Raw genomic sequence first — 14,987 nt, forward strand, 5'->3', positions numbered from 1 at the left:
ACGCAAATCTTCACCGTGGCCTTTTTTGTTGGGGGTTGGTGCCTCCCCAAGCAAAATGAACCACAGGCGCTGCTGACCTTCCAGCTTCCTGGGTGTCACGTTACGAAGCATCTCCACATGCCTGCTACAGCACAAACTGAACAATAAAAATTCGGACAAGGTGACCCAGCTGAAGCAGCTGGCTTCTTTAAAGTAAAATGTGACAAGGGGAAACAAAGCCAGAGAAAATGCAGCGCGGGTTTTCACTGTTTCAGGTGACGGTTGATGGTGTGAGTTTGGCATCTGTTTTGCATTTGGGTCCTCTGCATGTGGACGAAAGCACATTGATTCTTCATTTTTGGGTAGCCAAGCCTTTCTTCCGCATTGTCTTTTGTCATAGTGGGGTGGGTAGGTGGGGAATGTGGAATGAAGAGGGAAGAACCAAATCAGGAAAAACACAAAACAAAAACCCAGGCCTTGAGAGCTTCCAGCAGTGGAGAAAGGAAGGAATTTCTGAACTTCTTGATTTTTCATATTTTCTGCAATTTGATGATTCATACATTTAAAATCACCCTTCAGGTTACTTGCTGACTGTGTGTCTATTAGAGGTCATCTCGTGGCTATATCGCTAGCAGTATGCATGGTCACTCTATCGTGTCTAACTTTTAAGTCTCCTGTGCCAGGTGGAGAAGGGAACTTCACTATCTTGAGCTTGTATAAATATTTACCTTGACTCAATTTGTGTGATATATGCTTCAGCATCTAATAGATGCTGAGGAAGTCAGTTGGGAGTCTTGGAGAGGTAAATGATTTCATGCCCACTTTTTAGATGGAAAAACTGAGGTCCAGAGAGAATGGTGACTGTTTCAGGTCATAGGAAAGTGGAGACCAGACAGAAGGAGATAGGATTCTGTCCACTCTGTTACTCTGCTCTAGTTTGTTTTAAGCCATTTGTCTTGAGCAGTTCGTACACACCTCTCTCTTCCATCTTTCTCCATCAGCACTTTTAACTCCGGGCTACACACTGTTCTTCCCATATTTTAGGAAGTCTTGGAGTTTCCTGCCTTTGTCATCATCCTTTCCCATGATCCAACACTAATCAAAATCACACTGGGAAATTGCTTGTCTCTGAAAAGGGCAAGGCTGGCTTTGGAGGTAATGGTATGGATGTGGATGTATATGTAAATGTGTGTTGTCTTCCTCCCTTTTCTTTGTATCTTAAATGAATGGGACACAGTACAAGTGGGATGTTGCATTCATATTCTAGAATGTTCCAGATCTACTGAGCCCACCCTCATCCTCTGTGCTGCCCCTGCCTTCCAGCTTATTTCCCTAGTCTGCAGATGCCTCTGTTCTCCTCGGCATGCTGTAGAGAGGTAGGCGGTCACTAAAACATTCCAATTAATAAGGCTGCTCTTGGGCTTTTTATAAGAAACAGTAATAATAAAGGTGGCGATGACAAGGTTGATTTGGAAATGAAAGTTGTAAACTTTTTTGTGCCTAAAGCTTGGTCGTCTCTGGTCAGTCTCCGGATGCGAAGCCCCCACAAGTGCATGGAGGCATTCATTATTTGTTAGTCCCTAGTTGGGGGAGTGCATCCTGTTCTTTATGGAACCTGGAGATTCGGGGACCTGCTTGAGCAAGATGAGCGGGCTTCCTGCCTGTGACCTCTGACTCCGGGACTTGGAAATGTGGGGCAGAGTGAACATTTGCTTGGAATCTAGAGCCTATTGGGAATATGGGGAGGGAGACTCACTCTTGGAGCTGCTTGTAGACTTAGAGATGACTGTTGTTAAGTGCTGTCGAGTTGGTTCTGACTCACAGTGACCCTGCATCAGGTTTCTGAGAAACAGCTGGTGGGTTTGAACCACTGACTGTATGCTTACCTGTTCAATACTTATCCTATAGTGCCACCCCAGAACCCCTAGAGATGGCTACGCCTGCGATCAGGAGATCGCTCTCCTGTCCTGTGCTTGGACAAGGTCTGCCCATTGTCCCTACTGTGTTCCCTCTCTTTTGAATATTCACCAGTAGTGATGGAAAGGTTCACTAGGGTGCTAGGGAAAGACTTCTGGCCTGAAGATATTGTTGTTGTTGTCAGGTGCCATCGAGTTGGAACTGACTCATAGTGACCCCATGCACAGCAGAACGAAACAATGTCCAATGTCCGATCCTGGGCCAACCTCACTACCGCTGCCACACTTGAGTCCATCAATGATGCCACCTGGCCAATCCATATCGTTAGGGGTCTTCCCCTTTTTCTCTGACCCTCCACCTTACCCAGCATGACTTCCTTCTCCAGCGACTGTTTCCTACGGACAATGTGTCCAAAGTATGAGAGATGAAGCTTAGCCGTCCTGGCCTCCAAGGAGCACTCTGGCTGCACTTCTTCCAAAACAGATCTATTGGTTCTTTTGGCAGTCCATGGCACTTTCAGTATTCTCCTCCAACACCACAACTCAAAGGCATCAATTCTTCTATGATCTTCCTTATTCACTGTCCAGCTTTCGCATCCATATGAGGCTATTGAAAACACCATGGCCTGGGTCAGGCGCACCTTAGTCCTCAAGCTGACATCTCTGCTCTTCAATACTTTAAAAAGTTCCTGTGCAGCATGCTAAACTCAGGATCAGCAGTTCGAAACTATCAGCTGTTCTGTGGGAGAAAGATGAGGCTTTCTGCTCTTGTAAAGATTTGCAGCCTTGGAAACCCTGTACAGGGTCGCCATAAGTTGGAATCAATTCCACAGCATATGTATGTATATATAGAGAGAGACAGACAGACAGACAAAGACACAGACTGCAAAGCCATTTGAACTGCAAGGTCTGTGGTTCAAGCTCACTAGCTGCTCCTTGGAAACCCTATACAGGGTCGCTATGGGTCGGAACCGACTTGATGGCCCTTAACATATATATAGATATAGATGTTGTTGTTGTTAAGTGCCGTCGAGTCGGTTCCGACCCATAGCGACCCTGTACAGGGTTTCTAAGAGTGTAAATCCTTACGGGAGTAGAAAGCCTCATCTTTCTCCCGCGGAGCGGCTGGTAGTTTCGAACCGCTGACCTTGCGGTTCGCAGCCCGATTCGTAACCACTACGCTACCAGAGCTCCTTATAGATACAGATATATCTACATATCTATCTCTATATCTGTCTCTATATCTATCTGTCTATCTATCTGTCTATCTATCTATCTATCTATCTATCTATCTATCTATCTATCTATCTATCTAGATTCCAACTCACAGTTACCCTGCATAGGGTTTCCGAGACGGCAAATCTTTACGGGAACAGAAAGCCTTATCTTTTGTCCACTGGTAGCTGGTGGATTAGAACTGCTGACCTTTTGGTTAGCATCCCAATGTGGTGTAATCTACGACACCACCAGAACTCCTTAGATAAGGAGGCAGTGACAATCAATTTAGAGATGTGAAGGAGCCTTTGAGAAGGGAGATGGAATCTGCAAATACACGGTGTCTTTCTCATTGGCACTCACTAGCACTTTTAGTGAACACACTCATGGTGGTGCACTGGTTAAACACTTGGCTGCTAACTGCAAGGTTGGAGGTGCTAATGCAGCAGCTGCTGTTCCGCGGGAGAAAGACCAGGCAATCTGCCTAGGAAACAAACTCCATGGGCCGGTCTACCCTGTCCTTCAGGGTCACTGTGTATTGGAGTAGATTCAACGGCAACAGGTTAGTGATTATAGTTCATGCCAATGACTGATCACCACCATCACCGGATGTCTAAAGTCATATAGGCCCCTGGGTCCCCACTGCCAGGTATTTTGATTTCGTAGGTCCGGAGTGGGCTGGGAGTGAATTCCTCCTGTAGGTAGGGGATCTGCAGGCCAGGGCATCCTCATTAATCAAACTCTGATTATGTGTACAGTGCGCTTTCATGTTCCCTTTGTGCCAGTCCTTGTCCTACGAGCTTACTGACCCACTCGGCCATTGATGAGACCTCAGAACATCTAGTCTACACCAGACACAGAACACATGCTTGGTTTAAATGTTGCCGGAACTCACGTCTTCGAGGAGAACGGGAGTTTTAGACGGTGCCCCCAGTTTCCTGTGATGGACTTAGATTCAGAGGAAAGGAAGGGTCTTGTCCACTGAAGAAGTGAAGGGATTCTTCCAGTTGGTGGCAAAACGGACAACTAGTTTCCGGACTCCCTGACGAGCCCAGAGTCAGAATTCTAAGAGGGCCTCTTTGAGGGGAGTAGAAGTAAGGCCAGGGTCCGGGGTAAGGAGGCCAGCTGGGTGTGAGAGGAAGGACCTGGAGAAATTCTATCCGTGGTGTGCTTCGGGGAGTCTCTCTACCATAGCTTCCCCGCAAAACCAGTGACCTGGCAAATGCAAAAACAGCTGAGGGGCCAGGCTGTTGGATGGTTGATGGGGTAAAGAAAACAGTGAAGCCTAAACTCTGGCTATTGGAGTCTTGTTATTTGCCTCTTTGTTTTGTTTTCCTTGACTATCCCTGTAGAAAACTCCTTGGAGGAAAATAACTGAATGTTTACCTAGCTACCTGGAGAGACATGGCGAGAGAGACAACAGGTGCTGGATAAGGATCATGTATTACCTTGGGGGACTTCCTGAGACAGTCCCTTATCCATGTACTTTGAGACAATAACCCGTGTTTGGCCTTCAGGCCAGGATGCCTAGCAGTTGATAAGAAACCCAGGGGAGAGAGAGAGAGAGAGAGAGAGAGAGAAGGTGAGATGGGATGGTGTGGAGACACACTGGTGGTCAGGGGGCTTGTGACTTGACTCTAGACTGGCCCTGTGACCACAGACTAGCTGTGTCTTGCATTATTATTGCCTTTAGGATTGGTAAAATGCTGTGAGTAACTTTCTGCCCACTTGTCTCAGGGTTATTGTGAAGTTAGTTAGGAACTCGGGAAAAACAATTGCCTTGGAGTTCATTCTGACTCAGGGTGACAACCCCCCCCCCCCCCCCCCCCCCCCAGTGTATGTCAGAGTAGAACTGTGCTCCAGAGGGTTTGCAATGGATGTTTTCCAAAAATAGATTGCCAGACCTTTCTTCTGAAGTGCCTCTGCATGACCCTGAACCCCTCCAACCTTTGAACTTAGTTAGCACCTGAGTGAGTTAACCGTGTGCACCACCCATCCGCACCATGTTCTCTAAAACAGTTTGTAAATGGTAAGTGAGACTATTAGATCCTGTTAGAATGTTAAGATTTGGAAGAAAAAGGTTAAGTATAAAGATTTCAGTTAAAACTTTTATACTAACTGGTCCATAGTTAAAGAGAAACTCAACTATTAAAAATAGTGTTTTGTTCCGGTGTGTGGATAGCGGTTCTCCTTCCCCACTCACACTTTCATGTTGGGAAAAGAGATAGTGACTTTCGTGGAACCACTTCCAAGTCTTTATGTTGTTTGGTTTCAACAAAACAATCAATAAAAGGCAGCCCTAACATCTCACTGGGAGTCTTGGGGTGGTGCTGTGGGATAAGCACTGGACTGCCAGCCGCTCCTCGGAAACCCTATATAGAATCTCTGTGAGTCAGAATTAACTCGATGGCACTTAACAAGAAGTGAGGAGTCGTGGTGTGACTCTGTAGGCTAAACACTGGACTGCTAGGTCGGTTTGAATCGCAAGGTTGGCTGTTCAAACTCACCAGCCACTTCTCAGAAACCCTACACAGGGTTGCTGTAAGTCAGAACTGGACTCCCTTAACAGCATCCTCTCACTGAATATTTTCCATGGTGTTATTTGTCTCCACCCAGCCTTTTGAGGACCATAGTTTTCTTTGCCCAGGTAACAGTAATACTAACTTGTACTAAATTCTGACAACTAGAAATCACACATTTCTGAATTTCTTTTCCCTAAGGCATGCTTTATAGACAAAAGGGCAAACCTCTCAGGTTCTTTATGGATTTTTCAAACGAAACAATTCCTAGAATGTACTTTGTTGTTAAGTGCCATCAAGTTGGTTCTGACCCATAGTGACCCTGTGTAGGGTTTCTGAGAATCAGCTGGTAAGTTTGGTGAAACGCCAACCTTGGGGTTTAAACCGACCTTGCAGTCAGTGCATTAGCCCACAGCGCCACACCAAAGCCTCAGAATATACTTTGGCCTAGGACAAAACAGCCAGATCTCTTATACATTCTGCATCTTCAGGGAAATCTGTTGAGCAGATTTTGCAGTGATGAGATGCCTGTTGAAATGGTCTCACGGAGTCTGAGTGTAGGGATCTGTTTGATCAGTGCTTGCTTTTGGAAAACTGCTGGTATCTTTATGATTTAATATTGTCACAGATTTGGATACTTTCGGATTACTCTTACCTTCTGGGTAAATTGGCTTGTTTTTAGAGGATGGGCTGAAGTTTTCATCTTCTGTTTATCAGAAAGAAGTCGATTTAGAAAGTGTAGTTCAGGTCTCCCCTTGCACAAGTGTGTGTGTGTGTGTGTGTGTGTGTGTGTGTGTGTGTGGTGTATCTTATAAGGGTATCTCAGAAGGATGAGCTCGCCTGGAGATGTGTATGTCTGTTGCTGGGTTTAATAAAGCTGTGCTTATTTTCTCACTGAGTTTTTCTGGTATTTCCTCTTGTCATCAGTGCCTCCAGTGGCCTTGCCTTTTGTATTCAATGGTGTGAAAGTCGCGCTCTTCGCTCTCTCCTCCTCTGTTGCACATCTGTAGTAAGAGTTGGCATGAATGGTCCATGATTACGCTTTTTGGAGAGGTGGGAGGAAGAATGAATGAGCTTGGATGCCATGAGCCCTGGGTTTAGGGTGTTTAGGGCAGAAGACTGTCATTTTTCATTTTCTCAGAGCACAAAATATATAACTTTGAGCTCTGATGAATTCAGTTGAAGTAATATATCTCGAGAGTGGTATCCAACTAGTTTAAATTCTTGTAGAATGATTGCTTCCACTTAAGTAGCTTGAGTTTATTGTTTGTTGGGTGGGTGGGTGTTGGTTGCTTGTTCATTGGTCTTGAGTAGATTTAAGGATTGCATTTTGGTAAACTAAGAGTCTGGGAACATATCGACCAGACAGGTGAGCAGGGCTTTCAAAGCTTTCAAAGCACCCCTTTCCTGACTGGTAGCCTTCCTGTTAAACAGGACCTGGTCTTTCAGAAAAGACCAGTTTCATCTCCCTGAACATCTGTTCAGGCAACACAGTACCCCCCACCATCCCATCTGAATGCAGCTTTCTGCTTTGAGTCGTAGCTGATGCCCGCCATCAATGCTGGCACAGTTGGCATGACTGTGGGCTTCGTTAGCCATGTTGGTGGTGCTGCAGTGCCCGCAGTAGCGTTTCTGTCTGCTTGGTGCTCTTTTGTGGCGACTTGGTGACTGGTGAGACATCACCAAGGTCTCCTGGGAAGTGTGTGAGAACTTCTGAACCTGGGAACCTTTTCCAGTCAAAATTACCCTGGGGTTTTAAAACTTCCATTTTGGAAAGGAGGGGTAGTTATTTTGGTGAGTTTGTGGTCTGCTGGCTCAACCTTGTGACGGAGAGTCATGGCTGAAGGGCTCAGATTCTTGTCCAGCTAATTTCTTCCTCTTGAAACTCAAGGCTGCCAGTGACGATTCACATCAAGCTGTTGTTTTGGGCTACCAAATGTGCTGTCCTACGTAATCTTGTGTGTCTGTCTGGACATGGGTCCTGGCAGAGGGAGGGGCTCCTGACTGATGTGATTGTGAAGGCCTTTTTCACGCATTCATTCATTGTCCAACCCAGGGAGTGACAAACTACCACTCATGCACCCTTTCATATGGTGATTTTTTTATATCTCTGAATGGCTGCAAAAAAGGAAAATGAGAAGCTTTCCTGACAAGTGAAAATTACATGTATTTCCAATTTCAGCGTCCAGAAATAAAGTTTTATTGGAACACAGTCATGTTCATCTGTTGCGTGTGGCTCCCTTTTACCTGTAGCAGAGCTGGTATGGTCTGCAAAGTCCATGATATTTACTCTCTGGTGCTTTGCAGGAAAAGTGCACCAACTCTGGCCCTGGACAGATAAAGGGATGAGCCCCATTTGCCCCTCCGTCAGTTGAACGGAGTTAATGAAAAGACGTGCTGGGAAGCTACGCTGGCCTTTTTATCAAGATGTGGAGCTTCCTGGCAGCTTTGTTATCACCGCCATCGACTTTCAGTACTTTTGTTTGTTTAGAAAATAAATTTTTACAGAGCCCTCAGCAGTCCTTAGAGGCAGATTCTCTGGCCAGTCCCAAATTGCCATCTTTGTAACTGATGGTAGAATAAGGATGATTTTTTTGAAGTAAGTCCTAGCTGATTGATGCAGGAGTGAAGGAGGCCTGGTGGTGCAGTTGAAGAACACTGCTGAAAACCAGAAGATTGGTGGTTTGAACCCACCAGCCATTCTGGGGAAAAAAGATGTGACAATCTGCTTCTTTAAGGATTGTGGTTGTGTTGCTGTGAAAGTGCCATTGAGGCGGTTCTGATTCATAACGCCCTTGCATAGGATTTCTGAGGAGCCGACCTTGCGGTTTAAACCAAGCTTGTGGTTGAATGTTGATCCTATGTAGAGATTACAGATTTACAAACCATGTGAGGCCGTTCTGCTCTGTCCGAGAGGGTCTCTAAGAGTTGGAATGAACTTGACTGCTGCGGGTTTGGTTTTGGTGTTTTGGTTGAGGAAGCTGGATTCTATAGATGCCTTCTTATTTGGAAGGACCCTCCAGCGTGCCTTTCTTTTCCCTTTTCTATGGGGAGAGGTGAAATTAGAAATATTTACTGTTTTCTTCTTGCTGACAATTTAACAGCCTTTAAAAAAACTCCTCTGATTCCTTTTAGGCCAATGAGGTTGCACAGATTTCGGAACTTTGCCTAAAGGTCCAGAGCTTAAGTTAAGCTCTCTGAGACATCGTAAAATACGATTTGGGGGGAAAACCCTAATGGATCATGATCAGAACATTATTATTAAACAAAGGATGAAATACTTAAGCCAAAATGGCCTTATTTTTGGAGCAGAATCCATTTCAACAGTTTTCAAGGCAGCAATTCCCACAGCCCCATTTGATTGCAATTTGTTGAAAAGTTTCATGTTTTTGTAGGCAATTCATAATTTCCATGTTGAGCAGTCAGAGAAGCAGAGAGCCAGAACCCAGTGTTGTTTTTATAGTGGGATGGTGGGAACCCCCCTCTCTCCTCCTGGTGGGTGGGGGTGGAGAAAAAAGGCCAGAGGATGTAAAACCAAAGTTGAAGAGTTGGGAAAATCTGGTGTGGTGTTCCAGCCCTTTCGTAAATCTGAGATGCCCCCTCTTTCTGGACTTCCTTGAAGATCCAACAGAATAGAATTTCCTGCTGCATCGTGCCTCCAGGAAGAAAAAGGTTTTCCTCTAGGCTGTAATAGTACCCAATTTCCCTTTTCTCCCCTTTATTTATGTATTTTCCCGAGTCATAAGGACCAATGGCAGGAGATGAAGGGACCTGGGAAACCCATCTCTTTTGGAGGAGGTTAATTATGTCCTTTAACAAAACCCCAACATAATATTTATCCCTCTTTCCTCCTAAAGAACCGTCTGAGCCATCATGCCAGTTAAGGCGCAAGGTTCACGGGGTGTAGCTGTGTGGGATCAAGTTACACTGGGAAGAAGCAGTTGGGACAGTTACTTGAGGAGTCTCCACAAGTCCGTGGGACAGACTGTCTTCTATCACCAGCTGGATTCCGTTACCCTCTCTGGACAGTGGGGCCGAGTCTCATTTCCTTCAACCAGTAATGTTATATATAGGCAGTGATTCTGGGTTGCCCTAACATCATTGAAAATTATGTGTATTGTAGACTCGGAGCGCTGAAATGTAGGCTCATAAAAATATGTGGGGCAGGTAGCCTGCAGAGATTGGGTATGGCACACAATGAAGCTTTTATATAACAATTTTAAGTTTCCACGTTAATATTGCATTATGGTAATGATAGTTGTGGGTGGGGCCGTTCACTTGAAGCAAAGTCAAAACTTCCAAACTCTTTAGAGCTGATGTTAGGATGCAGTGAAATCAAGTTTGCAGATGGCCAGAGATAAAAATGGGTCCACTGATCAGAGACTCACCACCCTGCACTTAGGTAAGGTGAGGTGGAGATGTTCAGCGACTCAGCTTTGCACTCCTGTACTCGGGTTTCCGTGGGATGAAGAAGTGAGTGTTGGTGGATTTCCATTTTGGTCAGCCTCTAGGAAATGATTCTATGGAGTGGTTTTGACCAGCACAGCCCATGTATTTATTTATGTGCCCTGTGGGGCTGCGACGAAATTGAGATGGGGCGGGGAGAACAGGGCAGAATAGATTCCCATTGCCCTTTTGCTTGTGTTAACAGGGCGGAGGGAGACCTTGGAAACATTTGCTTCAGTGATTTTCAGCCCCAGACAACACTACTCCAAAGTTGATGTTTTGAAATGGCTTGGTTGTTATGATGACTGAGAGGTGTCAGTATTTTCTTTCTAGGGGCCTGAAATCCTAAAGGTCCTTCAGTCGGTGGGATAGCCCTTTGCCTCTCCCCTCCAAATCAGAGTAGGCCAGTCTCGTTAGTATATTGATGAAACACTGGGAGGTCCGGACAGGCCAAGGGGTTTGCTATAAGGTACAAAGTACCTTGGGGCAAGACCACTAGATCTCTTCACTGAAGGAGGCTTCCAGGTAAAAGTTGTGACGTTGTAGAAGGTATATACTTGATGTAGTGGTGTAGGAGAAGGTACTGGACCACAAGGTCAATTTGAGCCACAAGGTAGGTGCTTCAAATTCACCAGCTGCTCCTTGGAAACCTACTCGATGGCACTTAACAACAACCTTTTATGTGGTGGCCTACTGTGGCACTGTAAGATAAAGCACAGGGGTCAGTGGTTCAAGCCTACCAGCTGCTCCTCAGAAATCCTATACAGGGTTGCTGTGAGTTGCCACTGACTCGACAGTACTTAACATTGTTTGATATTCAGTAAACTTCAGGGGTATTTTTGGGCAATAGTTTCAGGGGTTCATCCAACCCTCATGGCTCCAGAAAGTAAGTGTAGATTTCATGAGAATTTGACATTTTGTTCATTTTCTCCCTTTGACCAGGATTCTTGTTTAGAATCCTGGATGACAATGTTCGTTACTGGTACTGGGCTATAATCTCTATGGATGGTGTTCATCAGGTCTTTGCTCCAGTGCAGGTGAATTCAAGTCTCCCACCTTTTAGTTAGCAGCCTGGCACTTCACTACACCATCTAGATTGAAGAACTGTTTGAGCGTATTGGTAGGTGGGTTGTGAGCAAAGAGCTTCCAGCTTTAAGTATGACCATGTTTGGTTTTAATTTGCTAGAAGTGTTTGTATCTTGTAGGAATCCGGTGGATGGGCTGGTGGATGACTGGCCTTTTCTGTCTCCCAAGGGCTTTCTTCAAACTCTTCCTTCTTTCTGGAGTGTCCTTTCAAGTCCTTCTCCTTTCTGTTGAGATTCCCCTTATATATCAAGTTGTATCCTTTGTGGGCATCCCAAGACCCCTTTCTGCAGAAATGCTGTCTTCTTTCTTGACCTTCCCTGGGCATGGTGTATCTGTGGAAGCTTCGCAGCATCACCACTTGTGTCTTGAGGTGCCTCTGTGTGTCAGTTGGTTCTCTCGCTGATGGGTGAGTAAACTCCCTGAGGGCAGACATGTTTTTTCTGCATTGCGCTTAGCAAGACAGCGGTGCATAAAGCAAATTTTATTGATGTGCATTGAATAAGATTTCCCATGGAATTAATATTGAAATGAGTCATCTGTTTTATTTTGAGTCTCTGAATAGATCAAGCAGGTTCCCTTTATACTCTCTAAGCATCAGCTGATGCATTTATCAATTGACCTTTAGAAATACAAAGGCTGGTATTGATGTTCTTATTAAAACCTTAGTATATATCCAAATTTTGTTTGATTGCCTGAAGATATCCTACAAAACTGATGCTGATATCACCAACCAGAATCATATGATTGAGAGTAGCTACTATGTGTTAGATACCTTGGTGACTGGACAAGCCATTTCACTTCAGTTTTCCTGTTCTGTGAAATGGGGAGTCGGATCCATCAGTGTTCAGGTTCCTCTAGAAGCTGACGTATCACTTTCTTTTTTGCCCATGTCTTCATTTACAACCCCAAAGAAGGGTGGGATACATATAATTGGTTTGTTGTTGTTGTTAAGTGCTGTCTAGTCAGTACCATTGGTACCGACTCATAGCAACCCTATTCATGATTTTCTCTGTGTGTATATTTGTGAATATTTCTAGTACAGAGAGTTATTGAGATAAGTGTGTAAATTGTATTGTGCCTTGTATGTGTATCTTTTACTGAAAAAAGATTCCTGTTTTATAGGCTTTTGGCTGCGTCTTAGATCTCTACGGTTGCTATAACAGAAATACTACCAGTAGATGGCTTGATGGCTTTAAAAAGCAGGAATTTATTCTGAGTTTAAGAGGCTGGAAGTTGGAATTCCAGGCACTAGCTCTGGAAGAAGGGCCGTGTCTCCCTTCAGTATCTGTGGTCTACTGCTCCTTGTAGATCCACCCGGGTCGGGGAGTGCAGGGACCCCAAGTCCAAAGTACTTGCTTTGCTCCCAGCTCTTCTGACTTGGTGAGCATGAGCTTCCTCTCCTGGCTGTTCCCTTCTCTGCCCTTTTCTCTTGTAAGATAAAATGTGTGACTCAAGCCAGGTGTAATTAAAGGTAGGGTGTGCCCTCTGGCAAGGCTGTGACTCAAGATATATACCCCACAGTGACCCAGCCTGCTTCATTAACTTATAGAAATTAGACATTACAGCATATCACTAAACGGAGGACAGTCACACAGGACAGGGAATCATGATCTGACCAAGTTGTCACACATTTTGATGGTGGTGGTATGCCGTGGAGTCGGTTCTGACTCATAGTTTACCTTTTATGGGGGCAGAAAGCCTCATCTTTCTCCCGTGCAATGGCTGGTAGTTTCGAACTGCTGACCTTGAGGTTAGCAGCCTGACCTGTAACCCACTACGCTAGTAGAGGTCCTTGTCACATATTTTAGTGGCATACAATTCACTTCATAACAGGGTGGGATGAGAAATTCAGTCTTTACCTCACTTCAAGTAACTTCTGCTAGGTAAAGGATGTACTGAGCCTTCTTGAAAGTGAAGGATGATGACATTTTAAAGATGAAGGTCAGCACTTTGCTGAGAGAGCAGATTCAGGACTGATGCTCTTCAAAGTTGCTGCTAGTGGGAGAGTCCGGTTTGCTTTCTTTGTAGAAATAGTCTGTGATTCCTCCCTTCTTCCTGTCTCCTTACCTTAGCCCTGCTCCAGTCCATGAGGGAGTAGTCATGAAATAATTTGATCAAAAGTTACTCTTTAGCTTGAATGCAAAGAGTATTGATATTCGCCGTGGATGCTCACACATTGAACATGAAGTCCTAGGAAGAACCTGTTGACATTTCTTGATTTTTTTGTTTGTTTGTTTGCGTGCTTGCTTGATTTTTAATTATTTATACCTTTTAAGTGTTTTATTCTTTGACACACAAAAACTGTTACCTCTTGTTCTAGCTATTTTGTATTACTTTTCTAAATTCATTGTTTTCCCTTTTTATTTTGTTTCCTCCATCCAGTATCTCCAGATGAAATGGCCTCTACTTGATGTTCAAGCAGGAGGCCTCCAGAGTAGACAAGCCCTCAAGGATGCCCGGTCCCCATCACCAGCACACATTGTTGTAAGTAACATCACAAAGATAGTTGCTGCCTTTACTGGGGGTGGGAGGTGAAGAAAAAGCTCTTTGGTGATAACAGACCTTGCTTGTCAGTTTGTCTGTCTTAAAACAGGTTTTTTTTGGGGGGTGGGGAAACGTTCTATGGTTCTGTTTTATGTCTATAAGGTCTTCTTTTTCTGCTTCTGGACTTTAGAGATTGTAACCTCCCCTGACATTTTCTGAACCTCCCCTCCACCCTTTTCTCTGTGAGCTGAATCTAGTATTATGGAGGCCAGCTGAAGGGACACCAATCACCATGGCTTGGGGGGAAACTAGAAATGGCATCAAAGCCATTAAAAAAAACAAAACCGGAAACTTTTCCTAAAAAAGTCATTTAGCAGAGGGAATCAGAAACTCTCAAAGGAGGCCCTAGATTTGAAGTGCTAAAATGCTAACCCCCTCCCCTTGTTTTTATCATATTTATTTGAAAACAACATTCTATAGTAATAATATTAGAATTGTTTTTTGAAGGGGGGGGCAGGAATCTGAGCTGATTAACTCTAAACCTAAAGTAGAAATGAACTTGGAAAGGCTTATATTAAATTTAATTTTTATATTCATGGCTTTGAAAGCATGTGAGTCTGATTGAGGCAACATTTGTTTTTAGTATTAAGAGACAACAACACAAAGTGGGTGTCTACATATATTTTTAATGGACTTTCTTAGGATTTGGTGGGCTCAGAAAGTGAAATTTATAAATCAGCCTCTTGAGAAGATAGCGCTAGATGATTGTCTTCTATGTGTTTATACACACTTGAGAACTAATTAATGGGAGGCATTTTTTTTCTAATGACTCCATGTCAGGAGGTAAAATAAGGCAAAACATGAAGCAATTCATGTATTTTTAATGTAAGTTTAACAAAAATGTTATCTGGTAATATATTTTGCCTCTTTTTCATGTAATATTTAAAGATTGCAAAATAATTTTAAGTAGACAAATCTTAAGACACATTGTGTCAAATTTCAGGCTAACTACCTCCTTATTTTGTAGCTCTCTATAATTTGGTATGTATTATTTAATGAATTATGCCTCTTATGTGAATATTAATTTATGTTTATATATACACACATGAATATATGAGTGTCTCTCTGTGTGTATATATATTTATATATGTATAACCTCTTATGTGAATATTGATTTAATGTTGTTTATATATACTAACACACATGAGAGACAGTGTGTGAATGTATATATATTATTAAGTGCTGTCGAGTCGATTCCGACTCATAGCGACCCTGTACAGGGTTTCCAAGGAGAAACTGGTGAGCTTGAACCACCGACCTTGTAGTTCAAATGACTTTGCAG

The 14,987-nt window shown here is 43.9% G+C and overlaps 1 protein-coding gene across 24 annotated transcripts in view; it reads left to right on the plus strand.

Annotated features, from left to right (window-relative positions):
• Nucleotides 1–14,987, plus strand: part of TCF7L2 (transcription factor 7-like 2 (T-cell specific, HMG-box)) — a 228,163-nt gene that overhangs the window by 76,904 nt on the left and 136,272 nt on the right. For 23 of the 24 annotated variants that reach the window (XM_006831352.1, XM_006831367.1, XM_006831362.1 and 20 more), the window contains one exon: nucleotides 13,544–13,645. The exons of the other annotated variant lie outside the window; for it this stretch is intronic. In XM_006831352.1, the coding sequence (XP_006831415.1) occupies nucleotides 13,544–13,645 (102 nt within the window). The remainder of the gene's footprint in view (nucleotides 1–13,543; nucleotides 13,646–14,987) is intronic. 24 annotated transcript variants of the gene reach the window in all.

The sequence above is a fragment of the Chrysochloris asiatica genome, unplaced genomic scaffold, assembly GCF_000296735.1.
Source record: "Chrysochloris asiatica unplaced genomic scaffold, ChrAsi1.0 scaffold00003, whole genome shotgun sequence".
NCBI lineage: Eukaryota > Metazoa > Chordata > Mammalia > Afrosoricida > Chrysochloridae > Chrysochloris > Chrysochloris asiatica.